The sequence below is a fragment of the Podarcis tiliguerta genome (genome assembly GCF_965153285.1).
Source record: "Podarcis tiliguerta genome assembly, chromosome: 10".
NCBI classification, from domain to species: domain Eukaryota; kingdom Metazoa; phylum Chordata; class Lepidosauria; order Squamata; family Lacertidae; genus Podarcis; species Podarcis tiliguerta.
Window position 1 is genome coordinate 62,229,216 of NC_139543.1, and position 14,653 is coordinate 62,243,868.

General features: G+C 38.6%; 2 protein-coding genes across 51 annotated transcripts in view; both read left to right on the forward strand.

Moving 5' to 3' along the window:
- SOX5 (SRY-box transcription factor 5) overlaps positions 1 to 14,653 on the forward strand; it is a 1,214,093-nt gene that overhangs the window by 1,086,652 nt on the left and 112,788 nt on the right. The gene's annotated exons all lie outside the window — the stretch shown is intronic.
- Positions 1 to 14,653, forward strand: part of C2CD5 (C2 calcium dependent domain containing 5) — an 86,357-nt gene that overhangs the window by 17,745 nt on the left and 53,959 nt on the right. For 13 of the 50 annotated variants that reach the window (XM_083401769.1, XM_083401764.1, XM_083401801.1 and 10 more), the window contains exons 7-10: positions 1,534 to 1,685; positions 4,873 to 5,064; positions 7,683 to 7,768; positions 13,255 to 13,363. In XM_083401769.1, the coding sequence (XP_083257895.1) occupies positions 1,534 to 1,685; positions 4,873 to 5,064; positions 7,683 to 7,768; positions 13,255 to 13,363 (539 nt within the window). Of the gene's footprint in view, positions 1 to 464; positions 679 to 1,533; positions 1,686 to 4,872; positions 5,065 to 7,682; positions 7,769 to 13,254; positions 13,364 to 14,653 lie in introns of all 50 variants that reach the window. The other 37 variants (XM_083401770.1, XM_083401779.1, XM_083401783.1 and 34 more) reach the window with 7 other exon arrangements.

The window sequence follows — 14,653 nt, forward strand, 5'->3', positions numbered from 1 at the left end:
CAATTTCAAGTATTTCACTGTCTGGTGTATATCCCTGACCGGGGGGGGGGGGGGGGGAGCTATGAACGAGAAGCTCCTGTTGGATTCCACTGTCCAATGGCTCCCTAGTTCATCTCCCTTGTGTGAGCATAATTAATTTGCTGAGGCCTTTACTTAGCATGAGATAAATTGGAGTGGCAGGCTAGAGCCATGTCGTCGATTGATCTGCTTGCGAGGAAGCATGCCAGTTTGCCATTTTTGGCTTCTTGGCTCACAAGACTGAAGTTCTGTGAAATATGGTAGGTGTCCTGTGGGCCATGTTGGGAACCACAAAAAGATATGATAAGGCCCTCAAGCCTTACATTTGACACCCCTGCTTTAGAGCCTGCTCTTAAAGCTCCCTGAAATATTTTTTAAATGTAACTTTGCAATCTTTTGTATGTATTTTTTTCCTTTCCTTCCCCCTTGGCTGCAAATTCTCTCAGGTCTCCGCTGGTTCATCCACCAAGCCATGGATGTCGTTCGACTCACAACAGCCCAATTCACACAGCTACTGGCTCACGGCTTACTCAGAACTTCTCTGTGTCTGTTCCCACTCTCATCTACACTGGTACGAGACTGCTCAGACTCAGAAGCTGGGGAGAGACAGGCTACAGGCACAGTGACTGCAAAGGGCAGGCAGGCAGGCAGTGTAGGCAGGTACCACAAAACTTTTCTCACTGGGAGTCTTACTCCTGGAAATAACTACATTAGTCTTCATCTGATACAACAGAGGTGATAGGCGACTGGAATTTAATCATCTCTCTCTGTACTTTTGCTTGGTGTGTGTGTGAGTTTTTTTTCCTTTCCAGTTATAAACTGAAAAACCTAAGGTGTGAAAATATCCCTTGTCATGGGGGGAAAATATACATCTTGATTGGGCTTCAGGCTTAATCATGATGTCCTCAAAGATGTTTCTGTGACTGAAGTCTTAATTTGGACAAACAGGTAAGGTACTATTAAATGTAACCAAGGTTGTCAATACAATGGTATCAGTCTGGTTTCCTTCTTTGTTTTTAGCTGTGGCACACTGCAGATGCTAAAGGATAAGGAAACTTTCTTGGAAATATATATGTGTGTGTGTATATATAAGTGTCTGTGTCTGTGTGTATATAAACACACAGATATATGGTCTGCAATTGTCTTTGTTTTCCTTTTTGATAATCTGGTTCAAAAAAGCATTTTGCACTGCTGCCCCAAGTGATGGTTTTGATGGGTTTTACTTTCTTTGCCTGTTTTTCTTGGTTTTTGATGCTTCATTCCTCAGCTGTGTATTTTGTTCTTGTTTTTGTTTTGCTATCCAATATTTGCCATCTCCCTGCAATAATGCTGAGTTGGTAAACAAACTTTTTGGTTTTTTGCCGTTGCCTTTGGCCTCATAATCCAGCTTTGCACTTCAGGACAACTAGTGGCCCTTCCCCATCCCTTTCCACACCCTGTTGTTGGGATCATGCTGCTGTCAGCCCGGTCCTTTGGCATAGGATCACTGAATATGTTTCCACCTTCTTCTGGCAGGATTCCTTTCAATGAAGATCCCAATCCCAATCCTCATTCATCAGGACCCTCCACCCCTCTGAAAAACCAAATCTATTCCTTTTCACCTTCCAAGTCCTACAGTCGACAGTCCTCTTCTTCTGACACAGATTTGAGTTTGACACCCAAAACTGGTAAGGTGCTGCCACCCACGTTATTTTGATTTGTTTATTTGTTTCGTTTAATTTGTGTTGTTTCTATTAGCTTTTTTACTCACTTCCTTTTCTCTGTTTTTTGGCATGTAAGTTAGCACAACAACCCTAAAATAGGAGATCTCTCCTACTCCAATAAAGTTTGAAAACTGTCTACATGTCTAACTCTTATGAATTGCTTTTTGCATTATTTAGTTTATGGACAGCTTTTGCAAGCTGACATATAGTACATCAGAAAATAATAGAAAGGTCACAAGGAGTTGTCTTTTAATTTCCTCCACATCATATTGCAAATTATGGAGATAAGTAGTCACCATAATATGTTGGGGAAGTAGTTTCGCATGTCCCTTTTAACAGTGTCATACTCATAAGACTAACTACCTTCTAATCCAAATATGTTTCTGTATGCGTGCGCTTTTTGGCAATTAATCACTTGAGCTTTCTAGAAATTTGGCCAACGGGGTGCCTGCTGAGCTGCTTCCAAGCTATGTACAATTGGCATAGACACCACCTACTTTAAGATAGTAGTAAATTCTTGTTAGCAACTTAAGTTTTTGATGTAGAAAACATTTTAAGTTTTATTATTTCATTTAAGGTATGGAGTGAATGCATGCCATCTTACAAACACTGAACAAATGCCATCATCCCTTAATGTTGCTGCTTTACTCTGCCTGCTAATTCAGTGGTTCTCAAACCGTGGGACAGGCTTCCCTTAGGAGGCATGAGGCACCAGGAGAAAGGTTGTGAAGTTCCAGTCAGGGATAGGATCTCGAAAATTGTAGTGCCGTCCTTGGGCTCCAACCGAGACCTCAGTGGAGTACCCCCTTGACAGACAACCTCTCTGATCAATGTGGGACTTGAGGCAAATTGCATCTTCTCAGGGTGATTTGACAGACTAGAAACTGCTACTGCTTTGATCTTTGATGAATCACTATGCAAAGCTCCAGTTTTCTTTTCTAAAATATATGTGGGGGGTATTATCCAGATCCTTATGCATAACAGCAAGTCACTTGCACCTAATTTAAATGCAAGGATCTCTACAGGTTCATCTGTGGAAAATAATTGATATTATGTGCAGAATGTAGTGGATGTTTGAAAAGGAGCCTGAGTTCAGAAAGTTTGAGAAACATTGCTCTAACTATTTGGCTATGTGCATTAATTTTCATGCAATCTACTTTTGTTCTTTTTATCTTTAAGAACAAACTCTGCTAGAAGATAATGCAATTGTTTTGGTTGTCTTTTTGTTTTTTGAAATAATAATTTTGGAAAATGCTACAGGATCTCAGCTGTGAACAGCTGTATTTTAAATCCGGTTTTCCCCTGCCCCATTTTGTTGTTGTTGCACTTGAAAATATTGTAGGCTGGGGAAACCCAGCTGGATGGGTGGGGTATAAATAATAAATTATTATTATTATTGTAGGTGAATTTAGTAATGTTAGGGAGTATGTTTCTCATCTGTTTCCTCTTAAAAGAGTACATCTTTGTTTTGTACTTCCTTCGCTAGATAAAAGGATACCTACTGCACATTCCTGTTTATGCTGATTTAAGAGGCTATTTTAACATGTGGTGTGATTCTAAACTTGATCATACTTTGAGTAGGCCCATGGTATCCATGGGACTTAAAATAACTTAAGTTGGCTTTGCGGGTCTATTTTAAGTGTGGATCCAACCCATTGTCTTTACAGAAATAAATTATTTTTCTGTGCTGTTGAATTTAAAGAAATGGAAAGAAATAGTTGGCATGGCATTAACTATTTTTAGAAAGTAGGCTAACATTTGTGCATGTGTGTGAGGGAGAGAGAGAGAGAGAGAGACAGGCACGCACACACACACACACACACATACATACACACAGAGAGAGACAACATTTACTGCATTAGATCTAATATAACTAATGGGAGGAGCAAGGATCTCAACAACATGGCCAAAATCCTGCACTCACTTACATTCCTTTGACTTTGGTGAAATTTAAATAGGCTAATTGGGTAGACCATGGATGGAATCCAAAGGGACTCTCATGCAAATGGAATACATTTCTGCTAATACGAAGTGTCTGTGTGTGTGTGGGGGGGGGAGTTCTACATTTTCTTCTGACTCCTTCCTTCATCTGCATCTACCCTGTTTCGTATCCCATTCTACTCCTAATGAACCTGGTCCTTTTCATTGGCTGAAGCCAGACACAGTGTCTGGAAAGCTTCATTCCATTAGCAGAATTCCACTTGGAGTTTGTTGGATCTCAAACTCTGAAACTAGTTCCATGATCTCAAGAGAGGTTTAGACACATTCTGCTTAAAAAGCAAACCTCTATAATGCATGACCATCAAGAAGAGTTTTCAAAAACAGATTTCATACTGAAAGTTACTTCCTCATTCCACTGATAGAACACTTCCCATTCGCTAAGTGGCACCATAGACTACAATCACATCTAACTAGATAGAGTATACTAATAGAAATGATGGTGTATATTCTTTCTAAATATATTACAAGTGTATATTGCTAAAAAAGGGTCAAGTTTTGCTGTCAGTGTAGGTTAAGTGTTAGTGATTAGCATCTTCAGAATGCTACTTTGATGCAGCTTAGTCTTGATTTATGACTCGTGCTGTTTCTTGTTTTTTGTTTTTTGCAAACCAGCAGCGTAATCTTCCTAATAAAATGTTGCTAGCTGTTTTTCTAACACTGGTCATTACCCTAACATATATGTGGAGGAAATTGAGAAGATAGGAACTAAAAATAAAAACTTAGAGTAGATCAAACATGAAATAAAAATTAAAGGCTGTGTGGTTCAGGTTAAGAAATTCCAAAATTCTTCTGAAAAAGAAAAGTCTCGTGGAAAGTAGGTGTTCATCATCTGCAAGCAAATTTATTTTGAATATCAGAGTTTGAAATAAAAGTAAAAGCACATTGAAACCATTCCTGCTATTAAGGAAGAACAGTTTATGAAAGTATCATTTGAATGTGCTCTTCATTCACACTGTAGTGCTGTATTTGTCATTTCATTTATTGTATGTCAGTAATAGCTCATTCATATTCTGTTAGGTTGTCTGTTCGTTTTTACAAAATTTGGTTTTGCTTGATTCGTTTTGCTTTTTTTCTTCATTTTGCTTTTTTCTTTTTGATTTATTTTTAATCATCTTCTGAAATCTATCATCTCTACTGCTTCCCTCCACAGCACTTTCCCCCCAGGGACCTAGGATTTTCCTGTATCCCAGCTCCCCTACACTATCTTGTGATTCCCCACAGCTTAAACAGCCCTGTCTCCTTCTCTCTGGGTCTATCTCTAACCCTCTTCACTCTAGCCATGCCAACCCAATTCTGAGGAAAAGTGTTTCTTTCACTGAAGAGCTGCTTCTGGCTGCTTCTGGTAGGATCAATCTTAAATCGGCTTGCTGTTTTTTTTAGCCCCACTATTGGCGCTGAGGGTAGTTTTAAAGCTTCTCTTGTTTTCGCTGCACACCCTTTTAAAACTCTGAAAACTGCTGGCTGCATGACGATAACAAAAGTCTACTCACTAAATGGGTTTTTCAACTTAATCAGCTTTCCCCCCCCTTTAAAGTTTGGTCACCATTTAAAGAAACCTCATCCTTTTTATACTACAGACTTTTCTCTTTTTTTCTCCAAAAGCTTTACCAAGCATTGGTAATTGGCTTGTTTTTCATCATTAGATGGTGATGTAATAATTCATTTCCAGTCATTTTAAAATGTTCCTCTGTTTTACCTGGAACAAGCATTCATTCTTCCTCTTCAGGCCATTTCTATTACTCTGTTGACCATCATGTGGCCATCAGCCATATTTGGTTTCTGTCCTGTTTTGAATACCATTCCCAATATGTACCTCTGTTTTGCCTGTTATTTCTATAGATTGCTTTGCTGAATACATACTTGGTTAGTGTATGTCTACAAGTAGTGTTTTAGTTGTCCTTTCTTCTGCAAAAATATGTTTCATTTCCACAAATAGTCTTCATTCCATTCTGTCTTCGTTCTTAGTATTGTATAGTCCCTTGTAAGATATTAAATTAGATTGACAATACAGAATGGGACTATACAGATGCTAATGTTAGTTTCCTTATCCAAAAGCAGCTAAAAATATTTCCTTTGATATTTTTTTTTGTCCTTACTCTAGAATCTGGCAGTTTTAATAAAAGTGGGGGCGACCAGCAACATGTAGATTACCAATATAAGTTCAGACACTTACAACCACTTTCTGCTTGCATTATTTGGATTTGTGAATTTGCAAGTGGTTAAAAAATTCCAACCATTTCAGATGTTTTGTACGGAATTAATGTGTGAATGGGTGGGAAATCTTACACCTTACAATGAGCTTATCTGTTCAAATTGTGGGTTTCTTTTTACTTGCCTTATTTTGAACAGATTAGTTTTTAGTATAGGATGGTATTTAGTGTATGCATCAGTATCTGAATTGTCAATGGAATGGCTGTCCATATTTATTTGAGATAGGGATGCCTTTAAGGGGGACAAGGGGCTGAGAGCCCCCCCCCAATTTTCAAGGAAGTGGACAGGCCCCCTCAGTATTCTGCAGCAATGTTCGCACACTGTGTGAGCATGCCATGTGACGTGCGCACATCATGCTCAAGCTGCACAGTGTGTGTGTGATACGTCAGCATGTTGCAGAGCGTGGGCGAGTGACGCCAGTGTGTTGTGTGGTGTGCAGGCACAGTGTGCGCACGTTGTGTGGTACTGGCCCCCTCAATTGCAGGGGCAAGCCGGTGTGCCTGATTTTGAGATACTTAGAGTCCCAGTGATGTTCTGTTTTGTAAGTACTACGTGCTAATGGGCAAGACTCCTTTATTTCAGTGAGGCTTGCCCAGAAGCTGTTTCTGGTGGTTTATATCTTGCGAGAGAGAATAAGCATTTCATCACTGGAATTGTTATGATTTTTAGACAAGACTGATCCATATTGGTGTAAGGAAACTAGGCAGCATTGAAACAAGCCCTTAGCAAGTATATTGTAAAAAAAATACTGGCTTTGATAGTAGAAATTGCATTAGAAACACAGGAAGCTGCCTTCTGCAAAGTTAGAACTTTGGTCCACCTGCCTACACAGGCAGCTTCTCTCCAGAGTTTCAAGCAGAAATACTTTCCTTTCCCCACCTGCCGATGTCAGGGATTAAACCTTTGCATGTTTTCTACTCCTGAGCTGCAGCCTTCCTTATTATTTTAGATGCTGCTGCTGTGTGAACACTGAGGTGTAATGCCCCTAAATGCTTTAGTCCTTTCCCTTGAAAATTTTACTGTAGACACTAAAAATGTTCACAGTTGCATGTTTGACTTTCTAAATGCTCTGGGCTCATGTGAATATCATGCAGTGCAAATTTTTAGGGACCCACATAAACTCTTAAGGTTTAGACCACTGTTGTGGTGCAAAAATGTTCTATTGCTCTGAGACTTTTGAAAAGAGAAGTACATAAATAATCCAATTAATGTCAGGAGAAGAGAGTCACAATCTTTTGCCAACAGTACACTGAAACCTCTAAAACGATAGGTTTTACTTAACCACAATTTATGAGCATGTTGACAGATTTTTTATTCTAATTGATGACCTGCTTGTAAAAGTTAGAGCTTGAAGCCTGAAGTTCCCAGTATTACCTGTGGAAGAAAGAACAAACTATGTTTAAATCTTCTACTGTTTTATTTCTATCTACACTAAATCTCTTTTAATTTTTCTGCACATGTTGATGGAAAATTTTGCCATCTTTTTGCTGCACTGGATAAATAAAAATACAGTGTTAGGTCTTCTCTACAATTAGAAATAAAAAGACTGACACATTGTATTTATCAAAATATGTTTTTTTTGTGCAAAGGTACATGGTAAATGATTTTGGCTTTCCGAATCTTGCAAGTTTGACCTTACATAATTCTTACATTTGCATGTATATGCCATATTTTTTAAATAAAAATTCAGTATAATATATTATTTAGCTGTTTGATATGACTGCTTACTTACATGCTGATATCCTTTAGGAATGGGCAGTGGGAGTGCTGGAAAAGAAGGGGGGCCATTAAAAGCTCTGTTAAGACAGCAAACTCAGACGGCTTTGGAGCAAAGGGTAAGAAAAGCATGATAATCCTATTTTTAACTTGCATGTCAGAACCCACCACTGTGGAAATGTCTCTTTATCAACTGCTAATTTCTTTGTTCATTAAACAACTGTTATCTCCTTGTGTTGATCCTGAACTGTATGGGATTTAATCCTTGTTCAGATGGGAGAATTAGATATCCAAAACAAGGACATGCCATGGAGTATTCCGCCATAAGTACAGTGGCATAGCGTGGGTTGTCAGCACCCAGGGCAAGGCAAGTAATTTGCGCCCCCTAACCCATGGATTTTAGCAGGGGGCAGAGAGCTGCGAGTGCGAGTGCGCCCCCCCCCCCGATGTTGCGCCTGGTGCGGCCGGCCCCCCTGCACCCCCCACGCTACGCCACTGCATAAGTATGTACAGTATTATGTGTTTCTGTCCTTTCTCACAATTTGATAAACTCTGTTGGATATCCATACTCAGACTCTGGAAAGCTCTAAAACAGAATTAAAAAAGCTAAATCTTCATGTAAATGAATTTGTGTGCCATGTCAAAGCAGCTATAACCTCCTCCACCTGCTCCCTAAGCTTGCATTTTTTAAGTGGCTATGAACTAGAACTATAAGCACATTCTGCCTAATGCAGCCTTTCTCAACCTGTGGGTCCCCAGATGTTGTTGAACTATAACTCCCATCACCCCTAGCTAGCAAGGCCAGAGCTCAGGGATGATGGGAGTTGTAGTCCAACAACATCTGGGGACCCACAGGTTGAGAACCTCTGGCCTAATGGATCTAAACTCAACTCGATACCTGCACCTAAATTCTTTGTGAATTTCTGATTTCTTCACTAAAGACAAACTTTTACTTGGGTTTAGAGGACTGTACCAAATGTTATATACTTAAAACTGTATATGCACACACCATTAAAATGTGGATTAATTCTAAAATGAATAGCAACATTAAGTTTGTATAAGTTGGATGATTCTCTTTTCATTTCTTGTGTTACCCATTGCTAAGGGAGGATCGCCTCATAGGTTCTGTAGAAGGCGGGTATGTTCCAAATCATTGTGTGACATTTCTTTTAAGCCCTCTCTTTTTGTGTTAATTTTATTTTGAAACCCCTTTCGAGTTCGGAGTTACATTTTAGGAATTTGGGATTATTTGTTAATAGTATTGTTTCCAGATTCCCCTTAGAATCCTTCGGATGCAAATTTATAAAGATTTTTCCTCAGATCATTTAACAAATCCAAATCCTCCTGCTTAACCAATAGTCCGCATGACTGTACATTTCATTTAACTTTTCATTTCATTTAAATAGCAATTCATATTGTTTATTTTGTAACGTTTAATTTGAAAATAAACTAACGCAAAAAGGAAGTTTTTACCCTGTGCCCCTGTCTTAGTAATTTAAATGTTTTGTGGGTTTTTATATGTTGTTCGGGTTGATAAACTTTATTTTTATTTTAAACTCCCTTTGCAAGCTTTTAATACTTTGATGAATTCTTTATTAATATGTTTATTAGTCATGAACAATCATTGTAAATGAGATACAACTTTGAAAAAGGCTAGGTTTAAAATGTATCTTTAAAAATGCCCTATACCTTCACACCAAAGAGTTTGCATATAAACTCTGTGTGATGCTACATTGTGGGTCTAATTGGCATAGTTGAAATATGCTTTAATTTTACATCTGCTTCTGTTTTCCCCTCTCCAATCAAACCATTTGTTAGTCATCTGTAGTGCAACAAACCAAGTGTTACAGCTATGTTTCTTCTATTGATTTTTGTGTGGATTATGCAGAAGTGTTTGTCCCTGTAGCCTGTACCAGTTTTAGGGGTTAGATTATAAGCCAGTAATGTGGCTAGGAAATAATTTCCAGGGGCTGGTTCTGATGTTACATTCCTTACTTAAGGAATGTAAGAAAATGGCTGAAGATGTATTAATGTTTGTTCTGAATTATTATATGTGCAAAAATATACTCCCAATACTAAGAAAAGAATATCATGGCAGTGAACAGCTTAAAATCAACAATAAAATTACATTCATAAAACAAGTACTGTACAAAAACGCTACAAATCAGCAGTCATTTTAATACATCAATTTAGTAGGATTACCTCTCAGAGAAGGCCTAGGTGAACAGATGAGTTGGATTAAAGGGACATCTAGTTCAAAACTCTTCTCTCCTAAAGCACCCCCCTAGATGTCCCCAGGTGCCTCTTAAATTGGAAATAGTATAAGCAAAGTCTTAGATTGCTCATACATACTGGTATGCTGTGTTGTGTGATTGCACAGCTGGCTTTTTATTTTTTTAAAAAAAATCCCATCGACTTACAGTACAAGGAACTGGAGTGGAAATGGGTTGAGAGCTCTTGTGAGATGATTTATTGTTGATGTCTCCTGTGCAAATGCATTTTGCAGTCTTTCTATTATGCCTTTTTAATTGGAATACATGGGACGTAGGGCTCTTGTTGGCTATTGAAACCTCTACATTTGGAGACTATATAACTCTGAATATCAGGACTAAATATAATTAGAAGTCATGAGATTAAAATGTAGATGGCATGGGACAGGCCTATGTATCATGAGCTAGAATATGGCAGATGCCAAAATTATGGTTGGTTTATATATTGATCTTGTTTGCAAATTACACTAAACCATGGTTTGTGTTGCAAGGAAGAGCTGTAGTGAGTCTTGGGCTCGTGCCCTCTCCCATCTTGTTTCAGGCATGGAGATCAGAAACTTCTGTTTTAGATTATCCACAGTTTAGCATTATATCCCGATCCTAAACAGTGGATAATCTTAACTGTGCTTAGTGAAAACAAGTCAGTTTCATAAACTATGCTTTGAAATCGTCTTGTTTCCAATCACCATAGTTAAGACTGACCACAGTTTGTCAGGGTTTGGGCAACACAACAAGATGTGGTTAATGTAAAACAGAAGAAAAACTTATGAATGCCTCCTCACTGCCACCCTGGAAGAAGACGATGGTGGTGGGGGAACACACAGGCCAAAGGCTTGCTGCAGATCATCCTCATGGTTTAGCATTACAAGCAAATGATTCATTGCATTTTTGAACTGGAAAAAAATGAGATGGCTTGAAATAATCATGGTAATGCAGGCTTAGAGGTTGCAAGAGTTGAATATCTTTTTTATTTTCCTTGTTCTTATCTCTTATTTCTATTTCCCATCTCATTTTAGAACTGCCTATGAAATCTTGTGGGTTAGATATCTAGCTCTTTAAAAACACCATACCTCTCAGCAAAAACAAATATTCTGAAATGCTAAGAATTGCATATTTTCTTTTCAGACTTTTAGAAGGTTTTTCGAAGTTTGTGCTTGGCTTGTTAATGGCTTCTTGGCTTCTTCCATGCTCCCCCTCTTTGTACTGCTTTTTATAATCTAAGGAAGAATGTTAATGCTATGTAACTGAAGCAGTAGATTATCCAGATTGTGAGCTTTATAGTATGAAAGTAGAGGCATCTGTCATTTTTCATGTCATAGTAAGATGTGATAATGATTATTTTCTCCTTTCCTTTGCACTTACCAATCATAGGAACATTATGAAATAAACCATTGTTGCATGAACTTCCATTTATTTTTTGCATTGATGCTGTAGAACTGGCAAATGGAAACCCATCTTCTTTCCCCCCATAAACATGCTATATATTATTGTGTGCAGATCTGCATTAGACCAACCCATTTGGGGCCATCCCTGTTTAGAGACAAAAAGATAATCTTGCATAAAAGATATAGTAGAACTCTTGTTATCTGAATCTTATTCTCTAGATTCAGTTTTATCCCTTAAGTAGAGTAGCCATGTTCAAGAAAAAACTTCGTGAAACATTTTAAAGTTGCATTTCTCTTTATTATTCTTTATGGGTTTTTGTTTGTAAATTCCATTTGTTTATGGGCTGTGTGACCACACAGAACATTTTTAGTTGCCCAGAAATTTCTGCTTGCTGGAGTCAAGACTCCCTCCCTCCTTATCTTTGCATCTCTCTGAACATTAGCCTTGTGGTTTTGGAAAGAGTGGTGCTACTCCTCTACTTGTGCTTCATGTTCAGACTCACTCCTGCCATCCCTTTCCTCTTTCCTATCCGTTCATTTGCTCCTTGTAGCCCTTCTCTTCCTGCCCTCTTGTGTCTGGAAAGCAGATGTACATGATTCGAACTTAAGGTTGCAATGGGAAGGGGAACTGCAGCCTGCAATCACCTAGTGTAGCCTAAACCTAGTTTATGCCAATGCATGGGTGTTTCATGCTGTGTTAGGGATCAGTAATGCCTGTAAAATAATTTTAACTTGACCACCATTCCAAGTATTGTGGGTATATTTGCCTCTTGGTTATGGGAGACTAATCAAATAATATTTTCCTAAGGCTTCTTCTCAAACATCCTGTTGCCCTGGGCTCCTGGAATAAATAATAATAATGCATAATAAGGATATTTTCTGAAATGATGGGCCCAAATTAATTTACTGTGTTTCTGGATGTGCTTAATGAAATAAAACACTCTAGCAGCCGAATCTCAGGAGCTGCAAAAACAGTGACGACAGTCATTATCATAATAGCACAAGGTACATCATTACACTAGCATTGTAGATTGAAATTTCAGCACAAACATGGGGGGTCACTGTAATATGATCTGATTGAAGTTAAGAAAAAATCCAGGACTTTATTAGGTCCTAGATTCAGCATTTTTCAATACATTCTCCTCTCAGAGTAAAAAGACTGTTTAGCACCAATTAAAGCATTTGTTTGTCTTTTAATTGCCATAGTATAATGACTCTTTGAGGTCCAGTTTCTGCAAAATAATGGCAAAGTCTCTGCATAGTGTATTTGTTTTTTATGAGGCAAAAAATATGGAGGGTAAAGAAGATACCTAACTGCCAGAACAAAGATAGACTATAGGATTCCCAGCACAGTTCACTGAGTATTTACATAGAAGTAAATTACTGGTTTCCATGTGATTTAAACCCAGTATGGTTTCAACAGCAGCTATAGTAGTAGTAGTAATTAATGTCTTGAGCTCCCTGGAAGAAAGGAAGGGTAGGAATGTAAGAATTAAATGTAATTAAATGTAAGAATTAAACAGGACTTACAAGTAAACACCACTAAGATCAGGTTCTGAGTCTCCTAATAATATCTCTACAATACTCCCTGATCCCTCTTAATGTACTCACTAGTACATTTTATTGAGTCCAGCACGATGTGCCCATTCTGGGCTTTAGGATTCTAGTGTCACAATATATAGTTAACATTCCTGCCCAGCAGCAGCATTATGAGGGGGAAAGTAGTGTCTTAACTGCTTTTGAGATGTCTGCTAACCCCACAGCGTGTTGGGTCTGTGGATGGCATACATTTTGCTTGTTTAATGCATAGTGTAAATCTTTAAAAAGCATTTTGCCAACTGTTCTGCTTTGCCTGTGTTTCAAGAGATACTTGCATGTTGATTGGTGAACAATAGGCCAAGCCCTTAAGATCAACTATAATTTCTTCCTTTTTTCTTCTTATCGGAACAGGAATTTCCTTTTTTTACTTTGACGGCCTTTCCTTCAGGCTTCCTTCTTCATGTAGGCGGTGTTGTCAGTGCTCGCTCAGTGAAGCTCCTGGATCGCATTCACAATCCTGGTATGTTACAGGAATAAATCTCGATATTTTGTTGTGACCTTGACACTCTGTATATTTATATATATTTATTGGAGGTAAGACCTTGCAAAATGTTTTGAAGTGAAATAAACAAAGCTTTAGCGAGACTTTTTCCCCTCTTGTAAATGCTTGTAAATTTCCCTTCTTGCCTTCTTGTAAATGTTTTCAATGCCATCGAGCTATTTAATTATAATGCCAGTGATATATAACATCAGAATCAATGACAGAACTGAATTCTCAAATTGTAAATCTTACTAGGACTCTCAAGAGAAAGTGTTCAAGTGCAAACTTGGATGTTTTTCTGTTTCAGCTCTTTTTAAATGTTTGAAAGTTGGCTATTGAGGATACTTCCAGAACCTAGGAACAGCATGTCTATTTTTTTTGTGATGAATCAAGGAAAATTGCATAAATTATCCTGAGAGTTCCCTAGAATATTCTCTAAACATGAACAGAGTAAGATTTGGAAGTGAGGAACTCCATTTTTCAGCAAGTTAGAGGCAAGAGGTTAGAAATGGCCTTATTCAAACGGTGAGCTCCCAGCCTCTGGTCCGTTCCTCTTAGAACTAGAAAGCAAGTGTTTTTCCATTTAGCATTACCCATATCCCAGTCGGTCTAATCTTTTTTTGCACTGCGCTTTAGTTAGGATAGGAAAGGGTGTAAATTAGAGTACGGTGGTGTCCCGTTTACTCTAGACGAGCAGAGAAAGAGGAGCAAAAGAGGTTAGGTTTGGAGATCCCAGAGGGAATAATTCCCTAGACCAGGGGTAGTCAACCTTTTTATACGTACCACCCATTAATGCATCTTTCTTGATGGTAAAATTTCCTTACCGCCCACCAGTGCTCGATGGAAGGAGGATTCAGCTTGCGCCGTAGAACCCCCTACCGCCCACCTAGAATCCTGAAACGCCCACTAGTGGGTGTTAGGGACCAGGTTGACAACACCTGCCCTAGACTCCTCCCTTAAGGAAACATTTCACTCTGCTTTTCCTTGGATAGATTCAAAGTGTGATACTGGGAACTTAGTTGCCCTTTCTCCAATCAGGAACTTCAGCAGTAGCCTCAGTTAGGCCACACATATCAGTTTCTTTAGACTCACAGCATAGACTACAACCCTGCTTCAGTCTCCTGTTCCTCAGAGTAAGCTGTGGAGCCCTGTGGACTCAGGAAGGAGGGAAGGAATAAAGCCCTTGAGCTTAAGGTCCTAAAGGAAAAGGAGCAAGTGCCATTAATGCCGCAAATCTAATTGTAAACATAAAAAATAAGAGTTATCTGG